This window comes from Schistocerca cancellata, chromosome 8 (genome assembly GCF_023864275.1).
Source record: "Schistocerca cancellata isolate TAMUIC-IGC-003103 chromosome 8, iqSchCanc2.1, whole genome shotgun sequence".
Lineage (NCBI taxonomy): Eukaryota > Metazoa > Arthropoda > Insecta > Orthoptera > Acrididae > Schistocerca > Schistocerca cancellata.
The window spans coordinates 71,239,049-71,254,316 of record NC_064633.1 but is presented as its reverse complement, the minus strand read 5'-3'; the positions used below and the strand labels follow the sequence as shown (position 1 = coordinate 71,254,316).

General features: G+C 47.9%; 1 protein-coding gene across 1 annotated transcript in view; it reads right to left on the bottom strand.

The window, feature by feature from the left end:
* LOC126095360 (1-phosphatidylinositol 4,5-bisphosphate phosphodiesterase-like) overlaps positions 1-15,268 on the bottom strand; it is a 419,315-nt gene that overhangs the window by 159,848 nt on the left and 244,199 nt on the right. The window contains exon 13 of the mRNA XM_049910167.1: positions 3,955-4,112. Coding sequence (XP_049766124.1) covers positions 3,955-4,112 — 158 coding nt within the window. The remainder of the gene's footprint in view (positions 1-3,954; positions 4,113-15,268) is intronic.

Below are 15,268 nucleotides of genomic sequence, written 5' to 3'. Positions count from 1 at the left end.
TTTTTTTTCCTCCCATGGCAGGTTCACTCTGGATTCAGTGTATACATCAAACATAAATAATGTATGGTGTATAGGGAGTACAACTTTGCAAAATAGACACAATGATGAAAGTTGTGAAAATTGTTTCAAGAACCATACGATTCATGGAAATGAGGAAAACCTGAAACATCTCATTTGTATCAAGACATTATAACATAAAAATGGAATGAGCATTTTGCAGCCGGGAATCATTCCCTAGAACATGGGAAATAGCCATAACACGAGTGTAAAAGAAAGAACCAGATTTCACAGATAACCAGACTTCTCATTTACCTTGATTAAAGACTTACTAGCTGGTCTAAGTATTCCTCACATCTTTCAAGCAAAATATTGACTGCATATGTTTATATTATGATCTTGTTAAATATTGTTATAAAGCAATTTTCATTTTCACAAGTATTGACAGTGGTGGAGGAGTGTCATGGCAGTTATCAGAATAATTCTTGTAAAAGATATGGTTATATTTGTGATGACTATCGACCAAGTTGCGTGTAATATCTTTGTTTTGCCAAGCTCTTGCGGCAGCCCGTGGCCGCGCATGAAAGTTTATACATGTGGAGAGTGACCAAGAATGTATTCAACTGTATATGTGTGCTTCTGAGTAATAAAATAGTGTTTATTACATGTGGTATAGTGTGCATCATGGGATCCTGCAGTCCTACACCACTAAACCCATACTGGTGACCCCGAATTTTGTTCGTGAGTGCTACAATGAACTTTTGTACCATCGAGCAATACACAATGTATTGCTTGCCGCCCACCACACCGCACATGTGCCGACTAAGTTTCCCAATGGATGCTTCGGCAGGGTTTTCCAATTATCCACTGTGTGTTGGTAATAGTTCGATGCAGTTTCCAAACACACCTACTAGCAGTACGCAACAGGACAGTACTCCTGCATTCCCACCGCCGGCATCAGGTGCGAACAATAACTTTCCGTTATCGTACGCGAGTCAGCAGTCGTGTGGCAGTGTTCCGTACCAACAGAACGTTTTTTGTGCACAAAACTTTGAATACGAACGTTTTATGTCGAGTACGAACTTTCATGAACTTTCCACGTGTTCTGAGTGTTCAACAATGGCCGACAACCCCAGTTACCATGTTTGCGGGTTTCCCAAGTGCCAGTGTGAACTTTCCACCCGAATCAGTGGCGGTACAAATCGAGCCAGACGCCCAAGACGGGAAATTTCATGTTTATCCTGGAACCCCACAGATTGCACCAGCCCCCCCCCCCCCCCTGTCCTCCCACGCTACCTGCGTCCACTTTACGAGTGTTTCCGGCGGCACACGATGTTCCAGCCGTGTCTACAGTGTGTGTTCATCAAACATTAGGTGACTTTAACTTTTTTAATGCACCTGTAGGGGAGGGGCCCGGAAACTGTACTCCGTCATTCTCCGCACATCGGTCAACTACGGTCGACTCTACCACGCCGGTCCATTCTATGCCTGTTGGCGTTACTTTGTCGAATGCACGATTCACTGATTTCTCGACCGAGGTCGAGCCAGCTGCACCTACCGTGCCGCGTGTCACTGACAGTGTCAGAAGGCGGTACACCGCTACTACACCCGAGCCAATTCGGCTGCAGAACTATGGACAGGCAGTGACAGTTCCTAATAAACAGTTATGTCAAGACGTTCCCATCCATTGGCCGAAGCTACCACCCCTTCGCAAGGACCACACACACACACACACACACACACACACACACACACACAAACACACACATGGTTTGCCTTGGTCGACCACGTCCTGCAGCTACATGGCATCGCCGACGACAATTCAATGTTCCTTTGCCTACTATGGCACCTCCATGATGAACTGGACCTGATCTGTGATATTGTGGCTTCGCCTCCCACTACAGGCAAATATGCATTCGCCTGATGCACCATCCTTGAGCAACTGTCCACATCGACAGAGGAAGCTATCCGCCTCATCAGTCACGAATCGCTGGGTTCCCGATCCCCGTCGCAGCTCTGGTGTCATCTCCACGCCATGATAGACACACATCACATGCCAGATGTTACACTTTGGTCCATCTGGTTGCTCAAACTTCCTCCGGAAGTTCAAATTCAACTTCTCCATGTGACTTCAGCCCCACTAGATGCCAAACTGAAGGTCGCAGACCAGGTGTACAACATTCTGCCTGCCCAGCATACACCAGCCTGAGAGTTTGGCACACCTGCACTGCAGCTTCCACTGTGCGGTACAGAGTGCACACGACTCGCTCCGCGCATGCGCGTGGACACAACGCCGCCTGGCAGCCTCCGCTGTAACTCCTCTCACACCAGTACTAGTGCAATGCCGCCACCGGAGGAGCCTGCAAACACTGCAAACAAGACCCCCTTCCTCCACCACCATTTCGACCTCAGCCAGTACGACAAACGATGCCACACGCCATCCCATTTGGTGTTATTTCCATTCCCGCTTTGGCAACGTGGCTAAGAAGTGTCGTTCTCCATGCGCAATCAAAAACTAATAATGTGAACCAATTCAAGCACTACAGGCTGTGTTCCACTGCACAGATGCCTGTCACTTAATACTTCTTCACCTCATGCACCAAGACACTTGTATGTGAAAGATGCAGTGTCTCCCCTTTCATTTCTAGTCAACACGGGGGCTGAGGTTAGTGTGATACCTTTGTCCGCAGGTATTAAATTCGAGCGTCAGGCTTGCCCCCTGCTTTGAGCTCCCAATAAGTCCCTGATTCCATGTCATGTAATAACTAATTTAAGCCTTAAACTGCAGGACATTAACACCCCCTTACAGTGGACTTTCATTATCACGGAGGTGGACGAACCCGTGTTCGGGGTAGATTTTCTCTTAACTCGTGCACTGTCACCCAATCTACAACGAGGTACACTAACCATCAACTCAATAGACCCTACCACCGGTTCAGGTATCTCTTCCCTCTCATCTGAGAGCGCCTTGTGTGAGCTAACTGAAACCACTGTTGCAGTGCTCTCTATTAGATCACACAATGACGAACTTCGAGACAGCAATGAAGCCCTCTGCCTACGCATTGCCACCATGCAAACCGAGCTCACGGATGCTCGTAAGCAGGTCACTCAGCTGTCACATACGGCCACACCTCCAACCCCCGCACCACTTCCTCACACCTGCCACCAACGCCACGTGACGTTTCTACTGCCGGACAGAAGCTGTGCCCGCGACACTACCAAGTACCCCACCAAGCTCTACGACAAGGACTACCAGTGGATCACCGCCACAGCTGCTGACCCACCGACCTCGGACACACAAGCGTGTGCATTGCAGATTAGTCATACTGCATCAGGTGCGGGTCCATCATCCCCATCAGTGTTCAGGATCAACGACGGTACTGTCCACAGAATCAATACCACAGAAGGCCCACTGGTATGTGCAAAGGCTAGGCGTTTGAATCTGGAAAAACTTAAACATGCCAAAGCTATTCCGTAAAAGATTACCCACGCCTAAGAAGACGAGGAATATACAAGTTCCTGTGTCAGTGTGGGACATCATTTATAGGCCACATGGTCACCCTGTTAAAAACAGATGTGACTAATAGGCCCCATTGCCAATCAAGACCTTCTACTGAAAGCTTTTATTATTACTACATGAACTATAAAATTCTTAGCTGTTGTCAATGAATGTTATGTTCTCGCCACGTTCAGTAACAGATTGAGTGTTGTCAACATAATATCATGTAGCACACATCAGCAAGAATTTAAACTAAAAGCTGTCAATTATAAAATAAACACTGTAGATGTAGTTAATATCTTAACAACAGCAGAGTTTCATGGGGTATGTAACACATATGCAAAAGGATATAAACAGCATAGAGGATAAGAATGCAAAGTAGAGATTTTACCACAGAGATATGATTTACAATATAACAGCTCATCCAGTTCAGTGAGCATAAGGCTACAGTACTGTACCTGTGGCATGTAGTTCGATGAATTGAGACGGAGTCCCTTAGGATAGATGCGGCTCAGCTGCCGTTTGTTATAATCAACAAACTGGATAGCCTGCGACTCCACATACTGAAGGCCATCCCTTTCCTCAAAAGATGACATATGGTAGTGTATATTGTTCTCTGGAAATGTAATGTCAATCCCAATCTAAGTATTATTTAAGCAGAACACGCACAATCATTATGGTAAAAGTAAACATAAACATGTGTCACCCAAAACCTCAAACCTATTTCTTCATACACTGATGAGCCCAAACACTATGACCACCTGCTCAATACCATATTGCTTCACCTTTGAAATACACAGCAATTCTATGTGGCATGGATTTAACAAGTCCTCAGTAGGTTTCTAGAGGTAAGTGGGACAGATTTCTCTACACAGGTCACAATTCCGATAAATACAGGCCACTGGTTTTTGGGTGCAGAGATGGCATCCGTTAACAATACAGATGTGTTTCATGAGGTTATGGTCAAGCAAATTTGGTGATGAAGACAAAAATGTGAACTACCTATAGTGTGCCTCAAACCACTGTAAGATGATTCTGGCCTTGTGAAACAAACAGTTATTCTGCTGAAAGGACTTATTGCCGTTGGTGAATACATAACGCATGAAAAGATGTAGGTGGTCTGCAATTATGTACATGTAGCGCACAGCTATCACAGTGCCTTCCATTACTACCACAGGTCGGTCCCATGCAAGCCTAGATGAATGTACCCCATAGTATAGTATGTAGTGCTCCCACAAGCTTGCATCTGTGGTGCAGTACAAGTTACAAGCAGTGGTTCACCTGGATTAGAGCATATTCAGACAACATGATTGACCCAATCAGGCTACTTGTTTCACCTGATCCACAGTCCAACCTCAGTGATTGTGAGTTCTCTGCAATCTTAACTGACATTTCATTGGGTCAACAAGCGAATACATAGGGGTTGTTTGCTGCAGAGCCCCATGTTCAGCAATTAGAGTTGAGCAGTGTGTTCCAAATGATATGTACCCGCAACAACGCTGCAATCTGCCATCAGATCTGCTGCCAATCACCACTGATTCTGTTTTACAGAGCGGGTAAACTGTCAACCTCCATGTTCTGTGCTGAGGTGCGATTGTCCAACACCTTAGTAAATCTAATCTAAAAAATCTAAACTCATGGCTTCACTGTCCTTCAATCACTTCTCATAGATGCTCACAACAGTAGGACACGAGCAGCCAACCATCTTCACTATTTCTGAGAGGTTTTGTCTCTGGGTGATCTATTCTTTGTCAAACTTACATGTCAGTGAATTCTCAGATTTTCAGCTAATATTGCTAGAATCACTCCCCACTGGTATCTCTTCTTCTCATATACTTCCCTCGTTTTGTGTCACATTCCTGCAATACCACCAGGAGGCATTCGATCTCACACTGGGAAGTGTTCACTATGTTTTGGCTGATCAGTGTTTCTCTCCTTACAGTATCAGTATACATACGTGAGCGTGTGAGCGCGCGTGTGTGTGTGTGATGAAGATACCATTTACATGTCACACTGCTTTTTTTTAACTTGTTAAGTGAAAATTAAAAATGTCTGAATTGGGAAAGCTACCAAAGTTTCTGGGTATAAAATGTTACTAATGATGCTATTTCTCTGTCTGTTGAAAAATAATGTGTTATGTGGCCATCTTTGAAATGTTTCCATCTCTGGCTCTATCCCCAAAAGGTAGCAACAGGAGATAAAAGCAGTCCAGCCCATTACAAAAAAGCTACCTGTAAGTGCTGAGTTTGGTTATCAATAAGGTTCTGGTTTCCGGCCTAACAGCACAAATGTACTGAGAAAAAGTATTAAATAGTCAAGCCATAGGCAAATGCATGCTCCTCTTCACATACTTGCATTGTGTGTCTTGTCAGGTGGCACAAACATGAACACCAGAAAGATAATCTACCACTGTTACTTTGAGTTAGTTTTTCATTGCGGCATAATTTTCTGCGGAAATTCAATAAATGTTGCAAGCATTTTTTGCAGGTACCTTCCAACAGCAGCTCTGTTTCATATATACAACAAAAACAGACTTATTTTTTTGAATGTATGAAACAGAGCAGTATTAATAATCTTTTATTAAAACCATTTTCAGTATTGTACCATATGCTTGGTAAGAAAAGATTAATTTACTCATATGTAATATCAATTACTGACATGGAAAACCATATAATACATCTTCAGAGTTAGACACATACAGAAAGGCAGTAAGTGTTTAACACAAAAGAGCATATAACTGCTCAAAAGCCACAGAAGCAAATGTAAAGGATCAAGGCTTGAATTAGGCAGTGGTATAGCAATGTAACCAAGGGCCCCAGGGCATAAATGAAATTGGGGCCCTATTTAAGCTAAACTAAATACTTTAAAGATGCAAAACTTCATTATCAGCTCCTTACTGCCCACTGCATGGCATAATGTAAACCTACATACTACAAAGTAAACTATTATATTTAATCATACTGCTAATAGCATTATACAAGTGAAAGTTAAGTTTGTTTAGTACACTTTCACGCAGAAACTACTGGCTGTATTTGTATGAAATTTTGCAAGTGGATGCAGTTCAACCTGTGTAGGACGTTGGGTACTTTCATATTGCTGAAAGGATCCCTTGGGATAATTTTCAATGTGGGTCCATTCCAGGAGACTGAAGTCACAGGCAGAAGCTAGTAAAAAGTAAACAATGAAGAAGTCTCACTCCGCCATGAAAACTGGCCCCTCGCCGTAAAGCATGCTGCGAACGGTCAGGTCAGGATTTGCACACCTGCAAAGGTGCAGAGGTACAGGGCTGTTGTCAGTGCCAGAAACACACTGGCGCTAAACGAGTGTGCTGTGAGCTCAGTGCGCAATAACAATCACTCCTATTTTGTTTAGAGCTACGATTTATGATAGGTAACTGTCGGTAAGCACAGCGGCAGCCGCCATGCTTTTGCGGGTGTAGTAGATTGCAGTTGTAGTAGATTATTGTTAACAGTATAGGAAGACAATAAATTGAAGTAGACAATTTTATATTAACATTCTTTTACTATCTTTTTCTGGCTTTAGTTTTTGCAAAATCATCAGTGAGTACCATCCTAAGGGCCCAGGTTCAATCCCGGCTGGGTCAGAGATTTCCTCCACTCAGGGACTGGGTGTTGTGTTGTCCTAATCATCATCATTTCATCCCCACCGATGCGCAAGTTGCCAAAGTGGCGTCAAATCGAAAGACTTGCATCTGGCGAACAGTCTGCCTGACAGGACGCCTTAGTCACATGACATTTTTTATTAAATCTAGATTTGATGTGGCCTGCTATGAGTGCCAAATGTCAGAGTTGGGTCTGATGCAAATTATTCGTTTTCGCATTTTTTCCAACACCATGGATCCTTGCTCCTTCCGTCTGTGTCCACACACAAAAGTTTCCTTACCCTTGCCAGAATCCAGTCCCACCATCGAATTACCCATCTCCAGCTGCCACCATTCCTTCCGCAATGAGCTCCAACTGTTCAGATTCCACCAATTCTTAGTCCTCACCAACGTACTCCTGCAAAAACATACCAACCTAGCCCAAACCCCCTTGCAATACCTTCTCTCCATCTTTAAAATTCTTTTCTATGCAATCACAAATTACTAGATCCCATAACACACACTGAAACTCTTGCCCTACAGGAACTAGAGCAACATGCACGTCACCTCAAAAAACTTTCCACCCTGCTCACTTCCTACTACCATCTTGGAGCACCACTGTCTACCACCTCTACAACAACCTCCAAATCATGTCCTCTCACAGCTGACAAACCCTGTCTAGCAGACCTACTACGTTTACCCCACCCTCCAAAACTCCCTCCCACCACCACAGAATCGAGAACCTAAATAGACCCGAAACATAGTCTTGAAATTTTCCTCCAAAAGCCTTAGCCCTGCAGAAATATCAGTCCCTTCCAAAGGCCTAACCTTTTGCCCTACTCCCAAATTCAGTTATGCAGGACTTGTTAAAGAACTTTTCCCCTTCTTCTGGTCCCTACAGTGGCAACACTTTTTCACCGCCAACCCTACAATCAAACTCGACCCAAAAGAAATGTTGAACCCTGCCAGACTAAGTTCACTCCTCAATCCGAAAATCACCCCCTGTTAACTTTTCAGAATTTGCTTAATCTCAAAGCCTGCCGCACCTTCATACCCCAAATCCCTCATCATGCAGACTAACCTTAAATCTGCAGAAAGAACTGCACTCCACCATTTGAAAACTGATCCTGACCTTATGATCCTACCCAAGGACACAGGCTCCACCACTGTTGTTTTGAACCGCAAGGATTACCTGACAGAAGGAATCTGCGAGCAGCAGATACATCTATCTACAAACCTTGGCACAGCGACCCCAGTCCATAAATCCAGCAGGACCTTCAGTCTCTACTCAAATCCTTAGGCCCATCATAGAGCCTCTCCACAGAGTCTATCTCTTTCCTCAGCCATACCACTCCCGGCACTCCTACCTTCTACATGCTTCCTAATATCTATAAACCCAAACACCCCACTGTGGCATATCCTGTGCTCCCACAGAGGGAATTTCTGCTCTCGGAGACCAGCTCCTTCAGCCTATTACCTGGAACGTACCCTCCTGTATAAAAGATACCAACCTTTTCCTCCACCGACTCCCCACATTTTCTGTCCCTTTACCACACACTGCCCTGCTCGTCACTATTGACACCATCTCCATTTACACTAACATCCCTAATGCCCATGCCCTTACTGCTATTGAACACTATCTTTCCCAACACTCAACAGATTCCATACCAACAACCTCCTTCCTGGTTGCCATGACCAACTATATCCTCACCCACAATTACTTCTCCTTTGAAGTCATTAACCTACAAACAAATCCAGGGTATGGCTATGGGCACCTGCATGGCACCATCCTATGCCAACCTACTGATGGGCCATCTAGAGGTACCCTTCCTAAACATGCAGAATCCTAAACCCATCACTTGGTTTAGATTCATTGATGTCATCTTTGCAATCTGGATCGAGGGTGAGGACACCCTATCCACATTCCTCCAGAACCACAATGGCTTCTCACCTATTCGCTTCATCTGGTCCTATGCAGCCCAACAAGCTACCCCAAAGATGGCTACCTCAGTACCTCTGTCCATTTTAAACCTATTAACCACAAGCAATACCTCCACTTCAGCAGCTGCCATCCGTTCCATACCAAGAAGTCCCTTCCATATAGCCTAGCCACACATTGTCGATGCATCTACAATAACGAGCAATCTCTCTCGAAATCTCACCATCCAGCCACAGGGGAACATTCCCCTCATAACTCAGTACCACCCAGAATTGGAGCAACTGAATTAAATTTTCTGCCAGGGTTTTGACTACCTCTCGTTGTTCCCTGAAATGAGAAATGTGCTGCCCACTACCCTTCCCACCCCTCCCGCAGTGGTATTTCGCTGTTCACCAAACCTACATGTATACTTGTCCATCCCTACACAACCCCTTCTCCCTATCCTTTACCTCATGGCTCATATCCCTGTCACAGAATTAGATGCAATATCTGTCCCATACATTCTTCGACTACTGCCTACTCCAGTCCAGTCACAAACATCACCTATCCCATCAAAGGCAGGGCTACTAGTTGTGAAACCATTCATATGATCTACAAGCTATGCTGCAACCACTGTGCTGCATTCTATGTAGGAATGATAAGCAACAAGCTGTCTGCCCACATGAATGGCCACTGACAAACTGTGGCCAAGAAACAACTGCACCACCCTGTAGCTCAACACACAGCTCAACATGACATTTTTCATTTCAATGACTGCTTCACAGCCTGTGCCATATGGATCCTACCCACCAACACCAGCTTTTCTGAATTGAGCAACTGGAAGCTCTCCCTGCAATATATCCTACATTCCCATAAGCCTCCTGGCCTCAACTTTTGTTCATCATTGTCCTCACCCATCAGCCCTTTCCCTATTCCCACTCCAGCACCACACAGCCCTTTATTCACCAACACATTTATTACTTCTCTCCTTTTCCCCACCCCCTCCACCTCTCCCCGACTCCCCGTCTAAGCTCCTGACTGCACTGTTACATAAAAACCCTGTATCAGGCAGCTGGCCACAGAATTTCATAATTCCTCATTCACTTTGTGTTCCTTGCGGGAGAGTCAACAATCATGAAACAAAATGGCAGCATTTCATCACATTAGCAGGTCAGGTGGAAAGCAGGACTTCAACGCTTTGCTCAAACTGGGTAGTTAGCATCAGCAGAAGCTTAGTAAAACAGCACGACTGAGAAGTCTGGTACCGCGCACCGCGGAATTTGAATCCGCGCCAGACGTCATGGACGTCGAAGACCCATTGAGGTCTCTGCACCATTGCACCGTAAGCTGTGGTGGCACGCGCCTCCTGGCCCGCTTTGAGTGTGAGGGAGCCACCATGGAACACATGGTCCCAGCGGCCAATAGCGGCGCCCCTCATAGCATACTTAAGAGCCTGCCTCGCGCTCAGCCAGCAGTCTAACATCGCGTGCGTCTCAGAACATACCGCCTCAGACAGTGTATTGACTTTCATGCTTCTATTCCAGTGGACGTGGTTGTCTTGTTTGGTTTGTTACTCTGTTGTCTGTTCTTGTTGTGTTGTAATGTCCTCCGTTGGTCGTGTACATACTCACCCGATGTGTTGTTGTTCACGGGCTGCTCCACGGATCCCGCCGCGTTTCCGTCACTACTATCCAGCAACCGTTACAACATTTTGGCGACGAGGTGAACAGCGGTCATTTTTGGTATGGAGGCGAAGTTGGTCTGTCTGCTGGAGCAACAGTAGCAGCTCATGCAGCAGCAGCAGCTCCAGTTAGACATATTACAAAAGTCGCTGCAGTTGCTAACGGACAAAGTCGAAGCCCGGGATGCGTTACCGCAACAGCTTCTGAGTCCTCAGGTGTCTGATGCTTTCCCGGCTCCGCCATCGTTCCCACCTTAATGACGCAAAAGAGGACTGGGAAACCTACTTACATCGGCTGAAACAACATTTCACTGCCTTTCAAGTCCCAGATGACTCCCTGCAGCGGTCATTGTTTTTGTCTCGGGCCTCTCCGGACACATTCTTTCTTCTCCGCAAGTTGGCACCGTTGTCCGATCCTGTGGCTCTCTCTTTCGAGGAGATCTGCCTTTTGCTGACAAACTATTATTCCCAACGCTACCATGTGGCCGCCTCTCGGCTGGAGTTCCACCAGTACCATAAACAGCCTGGTCAATCGTATCGTTCCTGGGTCACGGACTTGCAGGATCTCAGCCGTCGATGTGATTTTACGTGCACCAATCAGCAGCGTCAGGTTTCGTATGCGGACTCCCTGATCCAGGTGGTTCAGCTGGCTCCCGATCCTGAGGTACATACTGCAGCATCGAAACTAGACAACTCCTCCTTGGAAGAGATTCTCCGCATTGCCCACTCCTTTGAAATTGCTCCAGTGGCTAACGAGCATCTTATGGCGCAACCGCAGGTGGTGGCGATCACGGTGCCAGAACGGGTTTTGCCCTTGCAACGTCAACGTGGCCTGGCCAACAGAGGCTGACGCCGTCGAGACTCCTCGTTATCCAATGTCTCTATGGCATCGGCGCCTTCGGTCACCCCTCATCGCCCACAGTGCTTTACTGCACATTCACAGGCTGATTGTCCCCACTGCTGGAAAGCGTGCACGCTGTGTCACAAGGAGGGCCACATCCGATCGGTTTGTCGTAGTCGCTCGACTCGATCCAGCCCTGCCCCTCCTGGGCCTCACGATACTGTCCATGCTCTGCAGTTCGTCGTCCCACAGGATGACCCATCAGTGTGGAAGCTTTTCCTCACACTCCGCATTTTCACAGAGGACTTCAGTTTTCAGGTCGACACTGGGGCCACCGTCTCCCCGAATAATATGGCGACATATATGCGGCTGGGCTCTCCTGTGTTGTCACCTCCTCTCGCCGTTTGGTCGCCTACGGAGACGGTTCCATTCCCCTTCGTGGGCAGTTTGTCATCCAGGCAACATACAAGCGGGTTCCATGGCTCCTTACCCTCTTTGTCGTCGACCATCCGTCGGCTTCGAATATTTTTGGCCTAAATGCGTTTCAACTGTTTGGCTTTTCAATTTCCGACAAAGTTAAGGTCGTTCCCATGGCTGTTCCGCTTCTGCGTCGTCATTTGCACCGGATCTCGGATGTGCTGCTGAGTGGTTCTAGGCGCTACAGTCTGGAACTGCATGACCGCTATGGTCGCAGGTTCGAATCCTGCCTCGGGTATGGACGTGTGTGGTGTTCTTAGGTTAGTTAGGTTTAAGTAGTTCTAATTTCTAGGGGACTGATGACCAAAGTAGTTAAGTCCCATAGTGCTCAGAGCCATTTTTTTGGATGTGCTTCTGGCTTTCAAGCGCACATCACCCTATGGCCGGATGCACAGCCTCGCTTTTTCCGGGCCCGGCCCCTTCCGGTGGCCTTACGGCCAGCAGTCAAGCAGGAACTTGATCGGCTCCAGGCCGCTGGCATGCTGGAACCTGTAACTTACAGTGCATGGGCGACACGACTGGTGGTCATACGGAAACCCAATGGGTCCATTTGGCTGTGTGGGGACTTCGGTGCTACAGTTAGTGCTCAGTCCCTTGCTGACACTTACCCCATTCCCCGAGAGGAAGATCTTCTTCCCAAGCTTGCCAGGGGAGAGTAATTTTCCAAGATCGACCTAGCTGAGGCATACCACCAGTTGCCCTTGGATGCCGAATCTCAGAACATCATGGTTATTAACACGCCTTTCAGATTGTGTTGTTTTTTTCAAGCAGATGTGGAATACTTAGGCCACTGGCTTAGCAAAGATGGCATTCGCCCTTCGGGTCGTAATGTCGCAGCCATTGAGGCCCTTCCTCGTCCCGACTTATCTGAACTGCAGGTGTTTTTGGGCAAGGTTAATTATTACGTAAAGTTCTTGCCACAGGCTGTATCTGTAGCTCAACCCCTTGATCACTTGCATCGCAAAGGGGTACTTTTTGTTTGGACTCCTGCCTGTGAAAAGGTTTTTCTCTGTTTAAAGGCGATGCTGAAGTCCACCCCTTGCCTTACTCCCTTCTCTCCATACCGCCCCTTGGTTGTGGCAGCTGATGTGTCGGCATATGGCATTGGGGCCACCCCCATGCATCAGGATGCCAATGGCTCCGAACAGCCCATCGCTTATGCCTCTAAGACGTTGACCCCAGCACAACGGAACTACTCCTAGATTGAAAAGGAGGCCCTGGCGATCGTGTTCGCCGTCCAAAAATTTCACACCTATCTCTTTGGGGCAAAGTTCACCATCCTGACGGACCATCAACCCTCGATTATACTTCTCGGGCCCCACTCTCACCTTCCCAAGCAGACAGCTCAACGTCTCCAGCACTGGGCATTGTTTTTACATAATTACGCTTACACAATCCGGTATAAGCACCCCGCCCAGCTCTTTGTCACATCTCCCAGCAGGCCCCGATCCTGCCTTTGACCAACAGGAGGTCCTCTGCTTTCACATAGATTCCACCCGCCGGGATGCGATGGACAGTCTTCCTCTTATGGCTGCTGATGTTGCTGCAGCTATCCACTGCGACCCTGTCAAGTGGCAGGTTCTCAACTACGTGGTCCACGGGTGGCTGTCCTATGTTACTCATAGGATGCAGTCCGATTTTAGCCCCTGGCGCCACCTGTCCCATAGGCTTTCCGTGGTCGATGATGTCCTTTTGCTGGCCACGGAGTCGGATGCCCACCGGGTCGTCATCCTTCCGGAATTGCAGCTTCGGGTGCTCAGTTTGTTACACCGTGGGCACTGGGGTATGTCCTGTACGAAAGTTTTGGCTCACCGGCATGTGTATTGGCCTGGCATCAATGGTGATATTGAGCGCCTGGTCCGTGGGTGTACTGTCTGTGTGCATCACCAGGTGAGCCCCCCCTCAGTTGTTTGCACCCTGGCCTGTGCCTCGCCGACCCTGGTATTGCATCCATATCGATTTTGCGGGCCCGTTTTTGGGGTACATGTGGTTACTCATCATTGATGCCTACTCCAAATATGCCTATGTTGTCCTAATGGCATCCACCGCCATGGAGACTACACTCACGGCCCTGGCCCAGGTTCTCACCATTGAGGGCCTGCTCCACACGTTGGTCTCTGATAATGGTCCCCAATTCACAGCATCCTCCTTCCACGACTTCTGTCAGGCCAATGGTATCAAACATATCTGTAACCCCCCTTTCCACCCTTCGTCCAATGGCATGGCGGAGAGGCTTGTCCGCACTTTTAAACACCAGTTGATTAAAGTGGTCGACACGTCCACAACCACGTCGACCCTCACCCTGTTTTTGAGCGCCTATCGCACTAAGCCCATTGACGGATGCAGTCCATCAGAGCTCCTTCATGGGCGACAGCCTCGCACCCTGCTCCATTTTCTGATGCCGTCCTCCTCCCGCCCCACTCCCGGCCGTCGTGGTGGTATGCCCCTCGTACAGCCGTGTGGGCCCACGAGTACAAGTGCAAGGCGGGTTGGACACCCGCCACAGTCGTCGCGGCCCATGGGCAGCAAGTGACATCGGTGCAGATGTCAAAAGGGTTGGAGCACCGCCATCATAATCAGCTCTGCCCTCATGCTGCATCGGGACTCGCGCCGCCGCCTCTTTCCCTACCTCCTTCAGGTACGGACGTGGTTGTCGGGTCACCGTCCCAGCCCCTGGTAGCCATCTCCCCGCGGGCTTGCCACCGGCCCTCTCCGCCTCCGGGTGGACCAACGGCTCCCTCCCCTGCCCTGGACTCTGGATAGGCTGTCATGGATACCTCAGGCGTCCCTTCCTCCCTGCCTGTTGTAGTTGATACGCCCAGTTCCTCTTCCCACTGCTGCCCACCTCAGCATCATCCAAGGCGTTTCCGCCCCTACGTGCAAGTTTCAGGGGGGAGGGATCTGGTACCACGCGCCGTGGAATTTGAATCCGTGCCGGACGTAATGGACGTCAAAGACCCATAGAGGTCTCTGCACCATCACGCCATAAGCTGTGGAGGCGCGCGCCTCCTGAATCGTTTTTACTGTGAGGGCGCCACTGTGGAACACGGTGGTCCCAGTGGCTAATAGCGGCGCCCCCGATAGCCTACTTGAGAGCCTGCCTCACGCTCAGCCAGCAGTCTAACATTGCATGTTTCTCAGGACATATCGCCTCAGACAGCGTATTGACTTTCATGTTTCTATTCCAGTGGATGTGGTTGTCTTGTTTGGTTCGTTACTCTGTTGTCTATTCTTGTTGTATCATAAGGTCCTCC